Here is a 16,120-nt window from a genome sequence, read left to right on the forward strand (position 1 = left end):
TCGTCAGGAAGTTCAAAAATTTAAGAAACGACATTTCCACTTGTGAAGCGGTACATTGTGGCTAACACTCCAGCCTATTCCAACGGCCTACATGGAGATGGTTTTGCTTCTTGGAAACATTTCAAATACACAGAATTGTATAATTATGTACTAAACTAGAATGATTCATTGGCAAAAATCCCATCAGCTTACATGTATGAGCATTACTATGTCACATAATGAAAGTTTTTAATAGTTTCTTCTTAAAATTCATCCCAAATCAAACCATCAACTCATTTAATGATATACGGTATGACGATAAGTAGTCACACAGCTCTGCTGAACTTCCCACTTTCAGATCACCTTCTTAGGCTCCTATTACACTAGGCCGCCAGGCGGCGCAACCAGCTGCGCCACCGGTGACTCAGTTGGCGACATGTGCAGGGCAGCCGGTGGCGCCGCCAATAACTCGTTCGGTCCCACGATAGTTCGGTAGTTCTCGCAGGCAGAGAAGTCTGATCTTTGTTTTTCTCGCACTTATCTCTGCGCATTGTTTCATTTACGCGAGTCCGATGGAACAGCGTTCTATGCAACAGCAATCAATGCCTTCGCCGGGACTAGAGAATCAACAACCGCAGATTCATTTCTTCCAGACTCAATTTCAACAACGCCAAGATGCAAACATGCCCTTACAATCTCCTTCATCTTCAGACCCTTCAGTCACATCAAATGAAGATTCTGATACTCAAATGAGTGAACCTTTGCTGTTCAGTGTGTACTATATGTAACTTACTGCACATACAAACACTCAACATAAACACGTAAAACAACTCGTCTTTTCTATTACATTTTGGAAATAAATGTTATTACTTTTAGTCACAGACAGAATAGGATAAATTTGATATTAACATACAAAATTGCATTTAGTAACATGATTGAAAGAGGAATAGAAGTAAATCTTCAATAAGAAATATTGAACTAAAATATTAATTTTCTGTTAAATTTTACTGTTTCCAAACTAGTTAATATTTCCTAATGCAATAAAGTTAATAACTTAAAAAATACAATTTATCGTTTTTCTTACTTCAAAGTGACTACAAGCTTTTCTTCTGGTGTGATGCACTTTCTCATTTTGGTATCTTCCCGGTAATATCAACCTTTTTCAACGACAATAATTCAAAGAAAGACGATTTAGACATTCTTAAATAATTAAAAATGTATGTCGTCTGAGCACAGTTTGTTAAAAAGAGTACAGTACAACCCTTCAGATTCCCTTAACGATAACATAGGGTATACATGCATCTTTCTGTCCCTTCGCCTTCTCGTTTTCATCAAAAGTACAAGGAGGGGCACATACGTATATTTGTTGTCCGACATGTTCTCTTATCACTATTGCACAGTAGACTGACCACGTGGTGGTCAAACCGAGTGGTGGCGCGACTGGTTGCGCCACCTGGCTGCCCAGTGTAATAGGCTCGGTATGATACAATGGCCCGCCACGACTCTCCGCCACCCGTGGCTGCCAAAGCGGTCGCGGGGCATGGCAACCAGACAGCAGCCAGTTTATGGCGACGCCACCGGCTGCCCTCATCTAATAAGCTCCATAACAATCAATGCCCAATGACGAGCAGCGCCACCTGGCGGCCTAGTGTAATAAAGCCCTTAGTTTCCAGCCTCAACAATATTGTTTTGATGGCACACAATGGGTTCCAGAGCTACAGAGTCTTGTTTGTTCCAGCCCGGGACCACGAACCCGCACGTGGAGCTCCACGTCATTACAGACCTCGTCACTGGAGCTGGAAGAGTTCTCCAAGCACCGAAAAACGTCACAGAGTAAGTAGCGAGACTTCTGTAACATGAAATAAGCGTTGTAACTCCCAAATTAAGCAACAGAGAAGATAGTGAAACAAATTACTTGCTGTTCCCTATTTACATTTCTGAAATAAGTTGCATAGACGTCTATAGAATTGAATTACTCATTCGAAATATATCTTCAAATTTTAATTTTATTGGATGTAGAAATTAACAGAAACAAATTCAAATGTAACGAAATTAGTTGAGCCTCTGGGACGCAGGCGGGACAGGGTTTTCTTCAGGTACTCCGGTTTTCCCTGTCATCTTTCATTTCATCAACACTCTTCAATATCATTTAATTTCATCTGTCAGCCATTGAACACGGGAGTATTTGACAAGACAAGGAACTGAAGGTGTATCAAACAATCTGTGACTGCTATCCAAACGTGTACTAACCGGTTGCGTTGCGTGTGGATAAGAACGGTAAAGCCGACGCGACGATTTTAATCGTGGAATGCTCAGGGATAGCTTACGTAAAGTGACATCATTCTCAAATTCGCAGCATAGGTGAATAATATTTGTTGGCGCCTCAAACGAAGAGGAGGCACACAAGTTTAAGTGAGTAGGCTAGCAATAGGGCTTGTACGGAATTCTCCCGTTGCCAACCTATCTCCGCTGTGGCGGATGCTATCATATTTAGCAAGGACGCTTTTGCCCTGCTGATTCATGTGCTGTACTGCCATAGACTAACCTGGATAAAATAAGTTCCCGATAAAATCGTAGGAGCAACATGCGGTCTGCCCCCCCAAAGTAGTAGGAGGATGGTTGCCTAGTTGTACTTCCTCTTAAAACAATAATCACCACCACCACCACCACCACCCCAAGTGGTGTCACAAAGAAATTGAATACTTTGACTTTTAACTGACATCTGAGTAGCTCTTATTTTAAGCAAGGGGCCAAAGAATTCGTTATGTGCAGACTTCAGGATGGACACCCCCTGTCCCCAACCTAATATAACTCCGGATGGGTGTGAAGAGTGCGCTTCCGGCAGCAGTTCCAGTTGAAAACCGAGAGCCATGTCCTAAGGTCCACTGTTCCACACTCCTAATAGTTTGCTGTAATTGTCGCTCTTCGACTGCCATATTTTTCAAGCTATAGTGCAGAGCAAAATCGTCCCCATATAGGGACGGTATTACTGCTGGACCACCAGCAGCGGCAATACCGTTTATGGCAATCGCGAACAGTGTGATACTGAGAATCGATCGCTGTGGGCCTCCATTTTCTTGAACATGGTATTGCAAATATGCCCTCCTAACTCGGACATGGAATAGACGGAGGGACAAAACATTCGCAATACAAATCGGCACATTACCTCGGAATGTCCATTGATGCAGGACTGGAAATATGTTATATCGCAGTGTAGTGTCATAGGCCTTTCTTAAATCACTGTTGTGCCGGCTTAATTTATCTAACCAGGAAAGGATTCTGTGTGGTCGAAGTCTGGGTGGACTCCACCGTCGAGCTTTTATTTTTGCGGCGTTGCTCACAGGAGCAACTGGCGCCTTGTGCGCGGTGATCTTCACAGGTGTTAGTGAAACAAAGAACGACCTTGTAGACTATGTGCTATCACGCTAAAGTCTAGTGTCTTCGCAAGAGCATTCATGGAATTAAACTCACTTCGCGCTTCCTGGTAGGAAACACCAAACAGTGTCTTTATCTCCTATATCCTTATCTCACTCAGATATACCGGACAGTTTCTATCTCGAGCAGAATGAAGACCAGGGCAGTAAGTGTACCTGTAAGGAAGTGTGCACTCTTCCGCGCCATGAGTTCGTCTTCCACATGCACCACACACAGACTGATTCGAACAGCGAGATACCAGATGCCCGAACCTTTGGCTGATAGCAGCGCATGGGAAGAAGGAAACACGGCTCACACCGCAGGGACAGTTTGTTACCTTGGCTTTTTCTGGTAACATTAACAACTTGAAAGAAACAACGAAGCACCGGTGGCAACGTCTTCGCCTTTGACATTGAGGGTAATGCGCCGGACGTGTGTTACTCCACGGTGCTTCATGTCTTCCATCAACTCATCGTCAGTGTTCAAGATGAGATCGCGGTGGAAGATCCACGAACCAGATTCAAAGTTTTCTGCTCCTCCACTTTGACGGGGATTTCGCCAAAGTGGTCGCACTTGAGCAACCGATCAGCCAGTACTGCAGTGCGCACCTTCAGTGGCAAACTACCGTTGCGCATTTCCTTGAGGCCCTCACCTTCAATGTGTCTAGTAAATAGAATGTCAGTAACTAGCTTGAAATCATACTCATCGGTTCTGATAGCAACTAGGGACCTAATGAAACTGGATCCCACATTTTCACGCTGCGCTTGTTACCGGCCGGTTGCCTCCCTGAAGGGTTTCTGAAGCCGAGTCAAGCTGCCCAGCCGGTCGTAGCAGGTATTTCCGGGGGTCCGATGTTGGACGATGCCCAATACGGGCTGACTGAAGAAAATGATGATTGATGTTTGTTGTTTAAAGGAGCCTAACATCGAGGTCATCGGCCCCTAATGGTACGAAATGATGATTGATTGATTGATTGATTGATTGATTGATGATTGTTGTTTAAAAGGGCCTAACATCTAGGTCATCGGCCCCTAATGGTACGAAATGAGACGAAATGGAATGACATATTAAAAGTCTAAAATTCTCCACTGACCAGAATTCAAAAGCGTGAGAACGAAGAATGAATGGATGGACATGAATTTAAAACAATCAGTGGATGCGACCCGCAAGGTCTCACATTCACATAAACTGACGTGACAAAATAGTATTACTAACCAAGGGACTACTGCTATAGCATAACACAATCGATTATGCGTGCAGTCAACAGGGCGTCCTAAATCGAAGTTATCGGCCCCTCATAACGGTACTGATCGCTAGCAAAGTAGAACCATGGTATTTGTTCTGTTGCGGTACTAATCAAAAGTAGCAGAGACTTGCAGTATTCCACACACTATTGAACTACTCAGAGCTTATGAAATACGACTTAGAATACAGACCTATGTTTTTCTCACTATGTGGCGCCATTTACAGGCAACGCAAACCTATGGTGTTCATCACATAAGAGTACTAACCACAGGGACCTCTCCCTATCCCGTGGTGTTCCTCATTTTTTTGTTGTTGTTTAAAGGGGCCTAACATCGAGGTCATCGGCCCCTAATGGTACAAAATGAAACGACAAAGTAAAAGTTCAAAATGATCCACTGACCAAAATAAAAAATGTCTTCAAGAATGAATGAACGAATGAATGAATGAATGAATGAATGAACATGAATTTAAAACAATCTGTGGATCCGACTCAAAAAACTATCATAGTTAATAGTATTACTGACCAAGGGACCACTTCCAAAGCAAATCGAGGATGCTTGGTGTCTAAATGGGTCCAAAATACAAGTCAAAGGCCCCTCAGAATGATACTTATCGCTAGTAATGTAGAACCATGGTATCTGTCCTGTTGCGCTACTAATCAATGGTAGCAGAGACTTGCGGTATTCCACATATTACTGTACTACTCAAAGCTTATGAAATTCGACATTAATACAGACCTATGTTTTTCTCACTCTGCGGCGCCATTTACAGGCAACGCAAACCTATGATGTTCATCACATAAGAGTACTAACCACAGGGACCTCTCCCTATCCCGTGGTGTTCCTCATATAGTGGGTACTAATCACAGGTAAGGCAGGTCCATGGTAGCTATCATCCCATGGTCCCGCTCATATGGTGGTACTAATCACAGGTACTGCAAAAGCCGACCGCGCGGTGCTCCTGTGTGCTACTCGTACTAATCACAAACCTATTTCGTACCTAATATAGTGGTACTACGCACAAGTAAAAGCGACCCTTGGTGTTCTCCTCGTGGTGGTACTAATCACATGTAGTTGCATGGTTCGAATACAATCATCCCTTGGTCGCCCCTTTTAGTCGGCTCTCACGACAGGCAGGGGATACCGTGGGTGTATTATTCGTCTGCCTCCCCCACCCACAGGGGGTGTGTGTTTGGTCCGCGAGAGGTATTTTATTTCCCTCAAGTCCGCCGGCAAGCCGGTGGGACCCCCCTATCCGCCACCTGGGACGCGCCACGTGGGAGTATCACCTCTCCCCCTGCGTAGCAGGTTCGTGGGGTACGAAATGAGACGAAATTAAATGACAACTTAAAATTCCAAAATCCTCCACTGACCAGAATTCAAAGCGTGAGGACGAAGAATGAATGGATGGACGGATATGAATTTAAAACGATCAGTGGATCCGACCCACTGTGCCTCACATGCACAGAAGCTGGCACAAAACAATAATAATACTGACCAAGGAAATGCTTTTATAGCATGATACTGAATCGGTCGAAACGGGTCCAAAATCCAAGTCATCGGTCCCTCATAATGGTATTTATAACTAGAAAAGTAGAACGATGCTATGTGTAATGTTGCGGTACTATTCAAAAGTAGCGGAGAATCGCGGTATTCCACACATTATGGTACTATTCACGGGTAGTGTAATGCGCACATGCAACACAGACCTATGGTGTTTCGCACATTGCGGCGCTATTTACAGGCAACGCAAACCTATGAAGGCAACGCAAACCTATGGCGCTCCTCACATAAGTGGACTAACCACAGGGACTCGTACTATCCCGTGCAATTCCTCACATAGTGGGAACTGAGTATAGGTAAGGTAGAACCATGGTGTCGCTCATATAGGGTACGAATCACAGGTACTGTAAGACCCTCATCATGATTCACATACTGTCGCTACTAATCAAAAACCTATTGCGTACCTAACATAGTGGTACTACGCGCAAGTAAATGCAACCGATGGTGTTCCCTGCGTGATGGTACTAACTACAAGTAGTTTCATGGTTCTAACTGGATCATCCCTTGGTCGCCCCTTTTAGTCGCCTCTTACGAAGGCAGGGATACCATGGGTGAATTCTTCGTCTGCCTCTCCTACCCACAGGGGGTGTGTGTTTGGTCCGCGAGAGGTATTTTATTTCCCTCAAGTCCGCCGGAAAGCCGGTTAGAACCCCGTATCCGCCACGTGGGACGCGCCACGTGGGACGCGCCACGTGGGAGTATCACCTCTCCCCCTGCTACGCCTGCGTAGCAGGTTCGTGGACGAAGAGAGTTTTAAAATAATGTTTTTAATTGAAAATTTGTTTCACGTCGCACCGATACAGATAGGTCTTATGGTGACGATGGGATAAGAAAGGCCTGGGAGTGGGAAGGAAGCAGCCGTTGCCCTAATTAAGGTACAGCCCCAGCCTTTGCCTGGTATGAAAATGGGAAACCACGGGAAACGATCTTCAGGGCTGCCGACAGTGGAGTCGAACCCACTATCTCCTGGATTCAAGCTCACAGCTGCGCGGCCCTAACCGCACGGCCAACTCGTCCGGATTTAAAAGTATGTGACTGTAACTTGAACTGTAGCAGACATCCCTTTGATTCGTGGTGATGGTGGTGAGAATTGTTTTAAGAGAAAGCACAAGTGGGCAACAATCCTGTATTAACACTAATCGGAGGCAAAAAATGGAAAGGGCTCTGACGCTTCGACAAATGAAGGTATCGGACAAATAAAGGGCGTCAAAACGGAAGACTCACTAGCCCTCGGAACAAAATATCGTCGGGGTCAGAAAAGAACAAGAGTTGACCAAGGGAGATTGGATAGAACAGATGAATGTAAGGCAGAAGTGAGGGGAACAATGCCGAAACTCAGCTAAGAACCCCATGGTCGCCAACATCAACTCCGAAGTCAAGAGCCTCTGGCACTTTTAAGTCAGTCCTTACGAAAGGCATGGGATACCGTGGGTGTTATTCTGCCGCCCCCACCCACAGGGGTTATCCCTTGGCATCAAAACATCAACTTTCCTAGTTTTTTTTCAGTGAGTCTGCTACTTTGAAAATATCGAAAAGAAGTCGATATACAACTGTCAAATAAAAACATTAAAATGTTAGTGAGTTATAAAACGCCGGTTTTCAAATAAATGGGAAAATTTTCATGTACAATAAATCCTTTAAACGTACCAATCACCGTGTGAGATGCGAGCCGCCCATTATAGATATATTTTTTAGAATAAGAGCAGACACTTCACACTGAAAATGTAAAAAGCATTCTGTTTCAATAGTTAATAAATGGAGGGAGAAATGAAATTGTAATGAAAAAGGAATGTTAATTAATTGATGCAGCAGTGGATCTTGAAAAGCAATAAACGGCGGCATTAAACACATATTTCTTCTTATTGTATTCCGTATTTGTCCATGCTTAAGAAAATAAGATTACACACGTATGCAAAGATTTTGACTATTGTAAGTGGACGTTTGATTTTAGGCAAACACCTATTTTGTGCCTGAATAGATAACTTAAAAGGAAGTAGTATTTAGACGTTTCATATATTTATTAGGTTAATAACGGTGGTCCTACAAAGGCTAAAAATGTCTAAATTGATGTTATAGAACCTATAACTTAATTGCTTATACTCCTAAAATTCTTATGATATCCCTAAATCGATTTAAAAATATTTTAATTTATTCCGAGAAACCTAAATATTTGAAAACATAATGCACAAATTGAACAAAGAGATACACTGACATATTGTCACAGTTTTGTTTCCAGTAGATTTTCAGAATCTTGAACAGTTGAGATACTTTTCAAACAAAACAAGCAGTTTCCCGCTGGCTCCGCCCGCAATGTACAGTGTATAGTGCTGTTCGTTACTATCCTCACAGGTGTATTTGCAAAGTTTCGAGTTAATGAAATAAAGCACATGATCTGCTGTGGTAATAGAATGTAATATTACGTCAACAAAACACTTGAAAATACATCACACAAAGAAATTGAATTAAACGTTCCTTGGAACAACACTACGCGCCAGACTGTTAAAAAGTCCTTCAATGATCTTCGTCATGGAGACAAATGTACTGGTAACTTTTCTCAGAATCTGCCAATTTAAGTAGTTATTGCCTTACAAGCAAGAGCTTGATCCAATGAGTGTTTTTAGACCAAAACTAACTGCGTACCTCAATTAGAACGAAAGATATGATTACTTCAATGAGAAAAAAATGTTGAAGCAATGAGACGTCAAATTGAATGTGCACTCATAACTTTCCTCAGAATCAACTAATTTGAATAGTTAAGAGCTGAATGAAAGAGCTTGATCCATTGAGTGTTCTTAGGCAAAAACGAACTCCATATCTCAATTAGAACCAAAGATATGATTGCTTCAAAGAGACCAAAAATTGAACAAATGAAATAATTTGAGGAAGGCGGAAGTTAATTGATTTATAGTACCTAATGACAAATCTGTGCATGAATACCTTTCAGTTAAAAAAAGAATGAAGGAAATCGACCGGATAGAATGGCCGGACTGCCTGACTTAAGTTTTCATAATTTTTTTAATATATAGATGTTAAAAGTGAAAGGCGGGACTTTGAGAACATTCCTCTTTCTTCAGTTTGTCCATTATGCCGAACACTGGTTACAGGTGTCTCCTGCTGGGCTGAGCCCACCTTGCCAGATCTGATCCTCAACGCAATCCCATCAGCATCGTGCCGGTAGATTTACTGGCACGTCAAAGAATTTCTGCGGGACAAAATTCTGGCGACCCCAAAAACCGTAGAAGTAGCTAGTGGGAAGAAAACACCAATAACATTATTATTAATTACATTCTGTGACATTTGCAGCAAAGAGGTGAATGAAATATATTTTATATTTCCCTCTAAAGAGTTATCATCAAATTAGCAAACTAAAACTTGTATTTTAATTGATAAATGCTTATTACAATACGTACAACTGAATCTCCATAAAATATATTTTTCCGAGCTATTTTCTCCTATTTTAGGCACCAAAATAAGGTATTTAGCACCTGAACTCCAAAGGCGCATATACACTGAGTGACCAAAAGTTACGGGAAGGGGAGTCCCATTAGAAAATGCGCCGTGTATGAACCCTGAGCGTTGCGGCTAGCTGCTGCGTAGCTGAGCAATCTGTCACAGATACCAGTGTCGTGAAGATGGCAACACGTCGCGAGTTAACCGACTTTGAACGTGAGATGATCATCAGAGCAAGGCACATGGGTCATAGCATTGCGGAGATAACACACGAATTTGGGGTTTCCGAGCTCAGCGGTGTTGAGGGTGGATCTTCAATATCTCAGAGAGGATGTTACCACCAGCGTAAACCGCCGCACGGGAAGACCACATGCGTTCAACGAACGGACATCACATCGCCTCAGCAGAACCATGGGATATTGTGAGTCATAGCACAGCCTAGTTGACTGTTGGGAGTCAGGAACACATTTCTAGCAGAACTGTACCGCATAGGCTTCACCAGCCGACGACCAATTCGTGTCCCTTTACTGACACCTCGACACAGAGCTCGACGACGTCCATGGGCCCGCCAACATCGGCAGTGGACCATGATGATGATGATGATGCTTGTTGTTTTAAGGGGCCTAACATCGAAGGTCATCGGCCCCTAATGGTACGAAATAAAAGAACGAAAATTGCAAAGGCATCCACTGACCAAAATAAATAAAAATATGGCATGAAGAATGAATGGATGGACAGGAACTCAACAAAACACAAAACAAACAAACAAAAACCAGTCGATCGGACTCAATACAGATCGAAAATAACATTATTACCGACCAAGGAACCACTTATAAAGCACAATGATGCTTGGTGTCTAAAGGGGGTGCAAAATCCACGTCTAAGGCCCCACAGAATGGTACATGTCGCGAGTAAAATAGAACCATGGTATGTGTCATGTTGGGGTATTAATCAGAAGTAGCGAAGACTCACGGTGTTCCACAAAAGATGGTACTACTCACAGGTATTGCAATACGTACAAGTAACGCAGACCTATGGTGTGTCTCACACAATGGCCCAACTCAGAGTCAACGCAAACCGAGAAGGTTCCCCACCTAGGTGTACTAAACACGGGCGCCGGTATTCCCGTGATGTTCCTCACATAGTGGGTACTAATCACAGGCAACGCAGACCCACGGTGCTGCTCATATAGTGGTACAACTCACAGGCTACGCCCAGACCCGCGGTGTTGCTCACATGGGTACAACGCACGGGTACTGGAATCCACCAGGCCAGGCTTTTACTGCAACTAATCACAAACCTATTTCGTACCAATTTAGTGATACTACTTGCAAGCACATGGAACCCATGGTGTTCCCCGCATGATGGTACGAATCAAGAGTAGGTTCATGGTTCTAATTCAATCATCCCTTGGTCGCCCCTTGTAGTCGCCTCTTACGACAGGCAGGGGATACCGCGGGTGTATTCTACATGTGCGCCCCCACCCGCAAGGGGTAGTGTGTTCGGTCCGCGAGAGGTATTTTATTTCCCTCAAGTCCGCCGGCAAGCCGGTTAGGAACCCCCTATCCGCCACCTGGGACGCGCCACGTGGGAGTATTACCTCTCGCCACCTCGTGGTGGCTCAGTTCTAGTCTGGGTGGCGTTCTCATGGTCACAATTAGGCTCTATTATCCGGCTGCAGGGAGCACTGACAGGTGCATGTGCCATGTGCCATGTCACTGCCCTGTGGTGGCACGCAGGTGGTTAGAGAAGCATTCCAGTGAAGTTACATCCATGGATTGGCTCTCCAGATCCCTCGATCCTAAACCAATCGAGAATTTATGTGATGCTGTCGATGCTGGCGTATGCTCCACAACACAAGACGAATATTGTGGGTAGCAGCGCAAGATGCGTGGGTCCAGATCCCTCCAGAACGATTCCAAACACCTTGTAGAGTAGATGCCTCGCCGTATTGCTGCCCTTCTGAGGGCTCGCGGAGGAGCAACTCGTTATCAACATCACATTCAGTGTCTTCCCATGACTTTTTGGCCACTCAGTGTACATTTACGTATTGGGAACATTCTAAATAAGTTGTTGTTGTAGTAATCCCTAAGTGCGACCAAACCAGGTATGTTTTATCAGTCGTGAGTTCATAATAGCGATACTTCGCAAACATGTTTCAAAAGAGCCTATTGCTTGCTCACTCCATTTGACATCTCCTATTGAATGAGCACATGCTGCAGTCTTTGAACATGCAGGACGCGCTGCTCACTAGCTTTGGGAAGTATTACCGCCAATGACAGCAACAAGACCGGTGTTTGTTCAATAAAACATATCTGTTTCATCCCTGGAAATTTAATACACCCTCAGAACTGCACATGTGATCACTCGTTACTTATTTTCCAGCGACCACGTGCTGTGGGATGTATCCTGGGCGAACGACGATGAGGTGATAGCAGTTTGGATGAATCGTATTCAGAACGAATCCGTGATCACAAGTTACAACGTGAGGACCAACGCTTCAAATGACGTAAGTAGACTTTCTCGTTCTGCCAATGTTATGAATAACACCTTCATCCAAAGTAATATTCGCTGCGAATGTGTCTATGATTCTCACGTGAAGACACTGGATTATAATAATAATAATAATAATAATAATAATAATAATAATAATAATAATAATAGTTCCGGGGATACCCGTGGAGCAGAAAGAGGTGAAAGAAGGTGCTGGGGTGAATGGGTCTAACTACAATATTAAAGTTAATTTAAAACTTTAACAAAGGTTATATTTCTTTAGAATTTCAAAAATCAACAAATAACAACGTAACAGACACAATTAGCAATTTAGAAACAAGTCAAGGAAAATACAATATAGTGAATTCTACAAGTCCTGGGCTTCAAGCCCCTCGCTTTACAATTCTTGAGCTCTCAGCTCAAATTCGCCAAGAGCACAAATTTACTCAAGGGCAGAAATCCCCCTAATTCATGGAGCACTTGCTCCCAAAATACAATAACTAGCCTTCCAGAGGCGCTCGTTACAATCACCAAATTTTAAAAAGAGCTAACAGGCTCTCAGTTTCTTACTGCCTACTCAAAGGCAACATACATCACTCTCAGTTACAAAACTGAACTTACTTTTACAGGGGTATTAAATACCCAACCTACTGGGCCTTCGTGGAATAAGAATAACAGGTTAAATTAGTGGCCCGAACACAAAAATGAATGGAGGCGTCTACTTGCACTCCTAGATATGAACACTAAAAAAAACTAAGGGGCCCTAGGCCGATGAAACAAGGGCTATTCCACTAACTACTGAGATGACTCGTATAGAAATTACATTACTACATTACAGAATGTAAAACAGTCATGAAACGTAGTCACCTCAAACTAAGATGAAGGGGGGCTCGAGAGAGTACATCACTCTGTTATGTTATGTGGCCATTACCTTGTAGATGTACTGCTGACCGATGAAAGAGGCCGCCCGCATCCTGCTTTGACACACACACTCAATAAGATGACGATCAATTGGCCAAGAGACGTGAAAAGTCGCAGTTTATAAACCCTCAGGGAAGGTTCGAGATCATTCAGGAATAAACCAGCCACACCCTCTCAATTTAATTGGTCCAATTCAAAGTCACACTTCAGGATAGAACAAGAAGCCAGTGATTGGTAGAAAATTAATTACAGAAATTAGGGATTGGCTAGATTCAAAACTGGCGGAAATAAAGAGGAAATATTGCCAACCCAAAAATGAATGAACATCAATCAGTAAAAAAAACTTATGAATACAAAACTTCTTTGAATTATAAGTTCTTATACCTCGCACCAGGGTGCATGATCATAGTTTTTAGTGATGATGATGATGATGTTTGTTGTTTGAAGGGGCCTAACATCGAGGTCATCGGCCCCTAATGGTACGAAATGAAAGAACAAAAATGTCAAATTCATCCGCTGACCAAAAAAATAATAATGTGATGAAGAATGAATGGATGGACATGAACCCCACAAAAAAAAAGAGGAAACAAACGATTAAAATACAGTGGATCAGACTCAAACAAACATCATACATAATTGATTACTGATCAAGGGACCACTCATAAAGCACAATGATGCTTGATGTCTAAAGGGGTGCAAAATTAATGTCTAAGGCCCCACAGAATGATACATGTCGCGAGTAAAGTAGAACCATGGTACTTGTCATGTTGCGGTACTAATCAAAAGTAGCGAAACTCACGGTGTTCCACACAAGACGGTACTACTCACAAGTAATGTACTTGATGATGATGATGCTTGTTGTTTTAAGGGGCCTAACATCGAAGGTCATCGGCCCCTAATGGAACGAAATGAAGGACATGAGATATGAAGTTAAAATTTTAAAAAGTATCCACTGACTAGAGTTAAAAAAGAATGGTAATGATGAAAAATGAGGGTGAGATTAAAACAGTCAGTGGATCTAATACGCAATGCCTTATGTTCTATTAAAATAAGAGAAAGTACAGGAAATCGAAGGAATAAGGCATCGCCCAGTAATACATATATTAACACATAATGTACGTTACACGTTAAAATAACACATTAAAATGCGCAACACAAACTAAAATGGAGTCAATGAGATAAAAGCGCAACTGACATAAACAACACTAGGACAAAGGACATCATCACACACGATAAAACAGACCGCTATCCCTCATAAAGCGGATGACGAGGTCTGCTGACTGCTCGTCATCGCGCAAGATAAGGGAGATAGTACTCGGAAGGTTAATACTACGGCGCAGATCGACCAGGTCCACGCACTCCGTAAGGATGTGTACCACGGTAAGATGGTCGCCGCAGGTACACACCGGAGGGGGTTCTCCTTTCAGTAGATGGGAGTGCGTCAAGATACCGTGGCCGATCCGAAGGCGACATAATACCACGGCTTCCCTCCGCGAAGCCCGAAGGGAAGTCCTCCATACCTTCGTTGTTCCTTTTATCGCTCGCAGCTTATTGGGAAGTGGGATGGCCTGCCACTCCATCTCCCAATGAGACATAACCAGATGTCTCAGCTGAGAGCGAATATCACTTGCTGGAACCTTGAAAGGCAACGGGGGCAGTGTAACTGCCTCCTTGGCAGCCTGATCCGCTAACTCGTTTCCCTCTATGCCCATGTGGCTGGGGAGCCACACGAACGTAATTCTGGTGCCGGCATCCGAACACCCGGCCAGCAGGTCCTGGATCCGCTGCACCAGAGGATGCCGAGGGAAACAGGTATCAATAGACAGAAGCGAACTCAAGGAGTCAGTACACACGAGAAAGTGTCGGCGTACATTGTCTAGTGCGTACCGCAGAGCCTCACAGATAGCATAGAGCTCTGCCGTGTACACACTACAGGTGTCCGGGAGAGCAAAAAGAAAGCGATCATTGTCGACAACGAACGCACAGCCCACCTTCGTATCTGTCCTTGAACCATCCGTGTAAACGACGACCGAACCTGGATAGCGGCCAAGAACGGACAGGTAGATCCTCCGATAAATCGAAGGGTCCGTGTCTCCTTTCGGGCCAGTGTGCAAATCCAGGATGATTTCAGGTCGTCGTACAACCCACGGAGGTACCCCACTTGGTTGTCTGACAAGGCAAGGAATCGAAGGTACGTCAAACAATTCATAACTGCTATCCAAGCGTATCCCAACCGGCCGCGTCGCACGAGGATGAGCAACGTACAACAAACGGTTGCCATTGTTGAATACGCAGGGATAGCTCGGATGAAGTGGCATCTGTCGCAAATTTGCAGCATACAAAAGAAGCATTTGCTGGCGCCTCAGGTGTAAAGGCGGCACACCAGACTCAGCGAGCAGGCTAGCGATGGGGCTAGTACGAAAAGCTCCCGTCGCCAACCTAACCCCGCTGTGGTGGATACTGTTCAGCTTCGCAAGAACGCTTGGTCTTGCGGAGCCATATGCTGCACTGCCGTAGTCTAACCGAGATAAAATGTGTGCCCGATAGAATCGCAGGAGCACAACGCGGTCAGCTCCCCAATTAGTGCTGCTAAGAAACTTCAAGAGGTTAAGCCTTTTGGTGCATTGCACTTTTAGCTCCCGCACGTGTGGCTCCCACGATAATTTACTGTCAAAGAGGAGCCCAAGAAATCGGTAGGTGTCAACAACTGGAAGAACGACATTACCTAGATAAAGCTCAGGATGAGGGTGAAGTGTACGTTGACGACAAAAGTGGACAACGGAGGTCTTTGCGGCAGAAAACCGAAAGCCATGTTCTAAGGTCCACTTCTCCACCCTCCTAATAGCTTGCTGTAACTGTCGCTCTGCGACTGCCATACTGCACGAGCTATAGTGCAGAGCAAAATCATCCACATATAGGGACGGTATGACGGCTGGACCAGCAGCAGCGACAATACCGTTTATGGCAATCGCGAACAGAGTGACACTAAGAACCGATCCCTGTAGGACTCCATTTTCCTGAACGTGGTATTGCGAATATGTCCTACCTACTCGGAC

At 44.0% G+C, this 16,120-nt stretch overlaps 1 protein-coding gene across 2 annotated transcripts in view; it reads left to right on the forward strand.

Moving 5' to 3' along the window:
* The window catches only part of LOC136871783 (venom dipeptidyl peptidase 4), a 281,475-nt gene that overhangs the window by 155,705 nt on the left and 109,650 nt on the right, over positions 1 to 16,120 (forward strand). For both annotated transcript variants that reach the window (XM_067145363.2, XM_067145364.2), the window contains exons 8-9: positions 1,718 to 1,812; positions 12,036 to 12,159. In XM_067145363.2, the coding sequence (XP_067001464.2) occupies positions 1,718 to 1,812; positions 12,036 to 12,159 (219 nt within the window). The remainder of the gene's footprint in view (positions 1 to 1,717; positions 1,813 to 12,035; positions 12,160 to 16,120) is intronic.

This window comes from Anabrus simplex, chromosome 4 (assembly GCF_040414725.1).
Source record: "Anabrus simplex isolate iqAnaSimp1 chromosome 4, ASM4041472v1, whole genome shotgun sequence".
NCBI classification, from domain to species: Eukaryota; Metazoa; Arthropoda; class Insecta; order Orthoptera; family Tettigoniidae; genus Anabrus; species Anabrus simplex.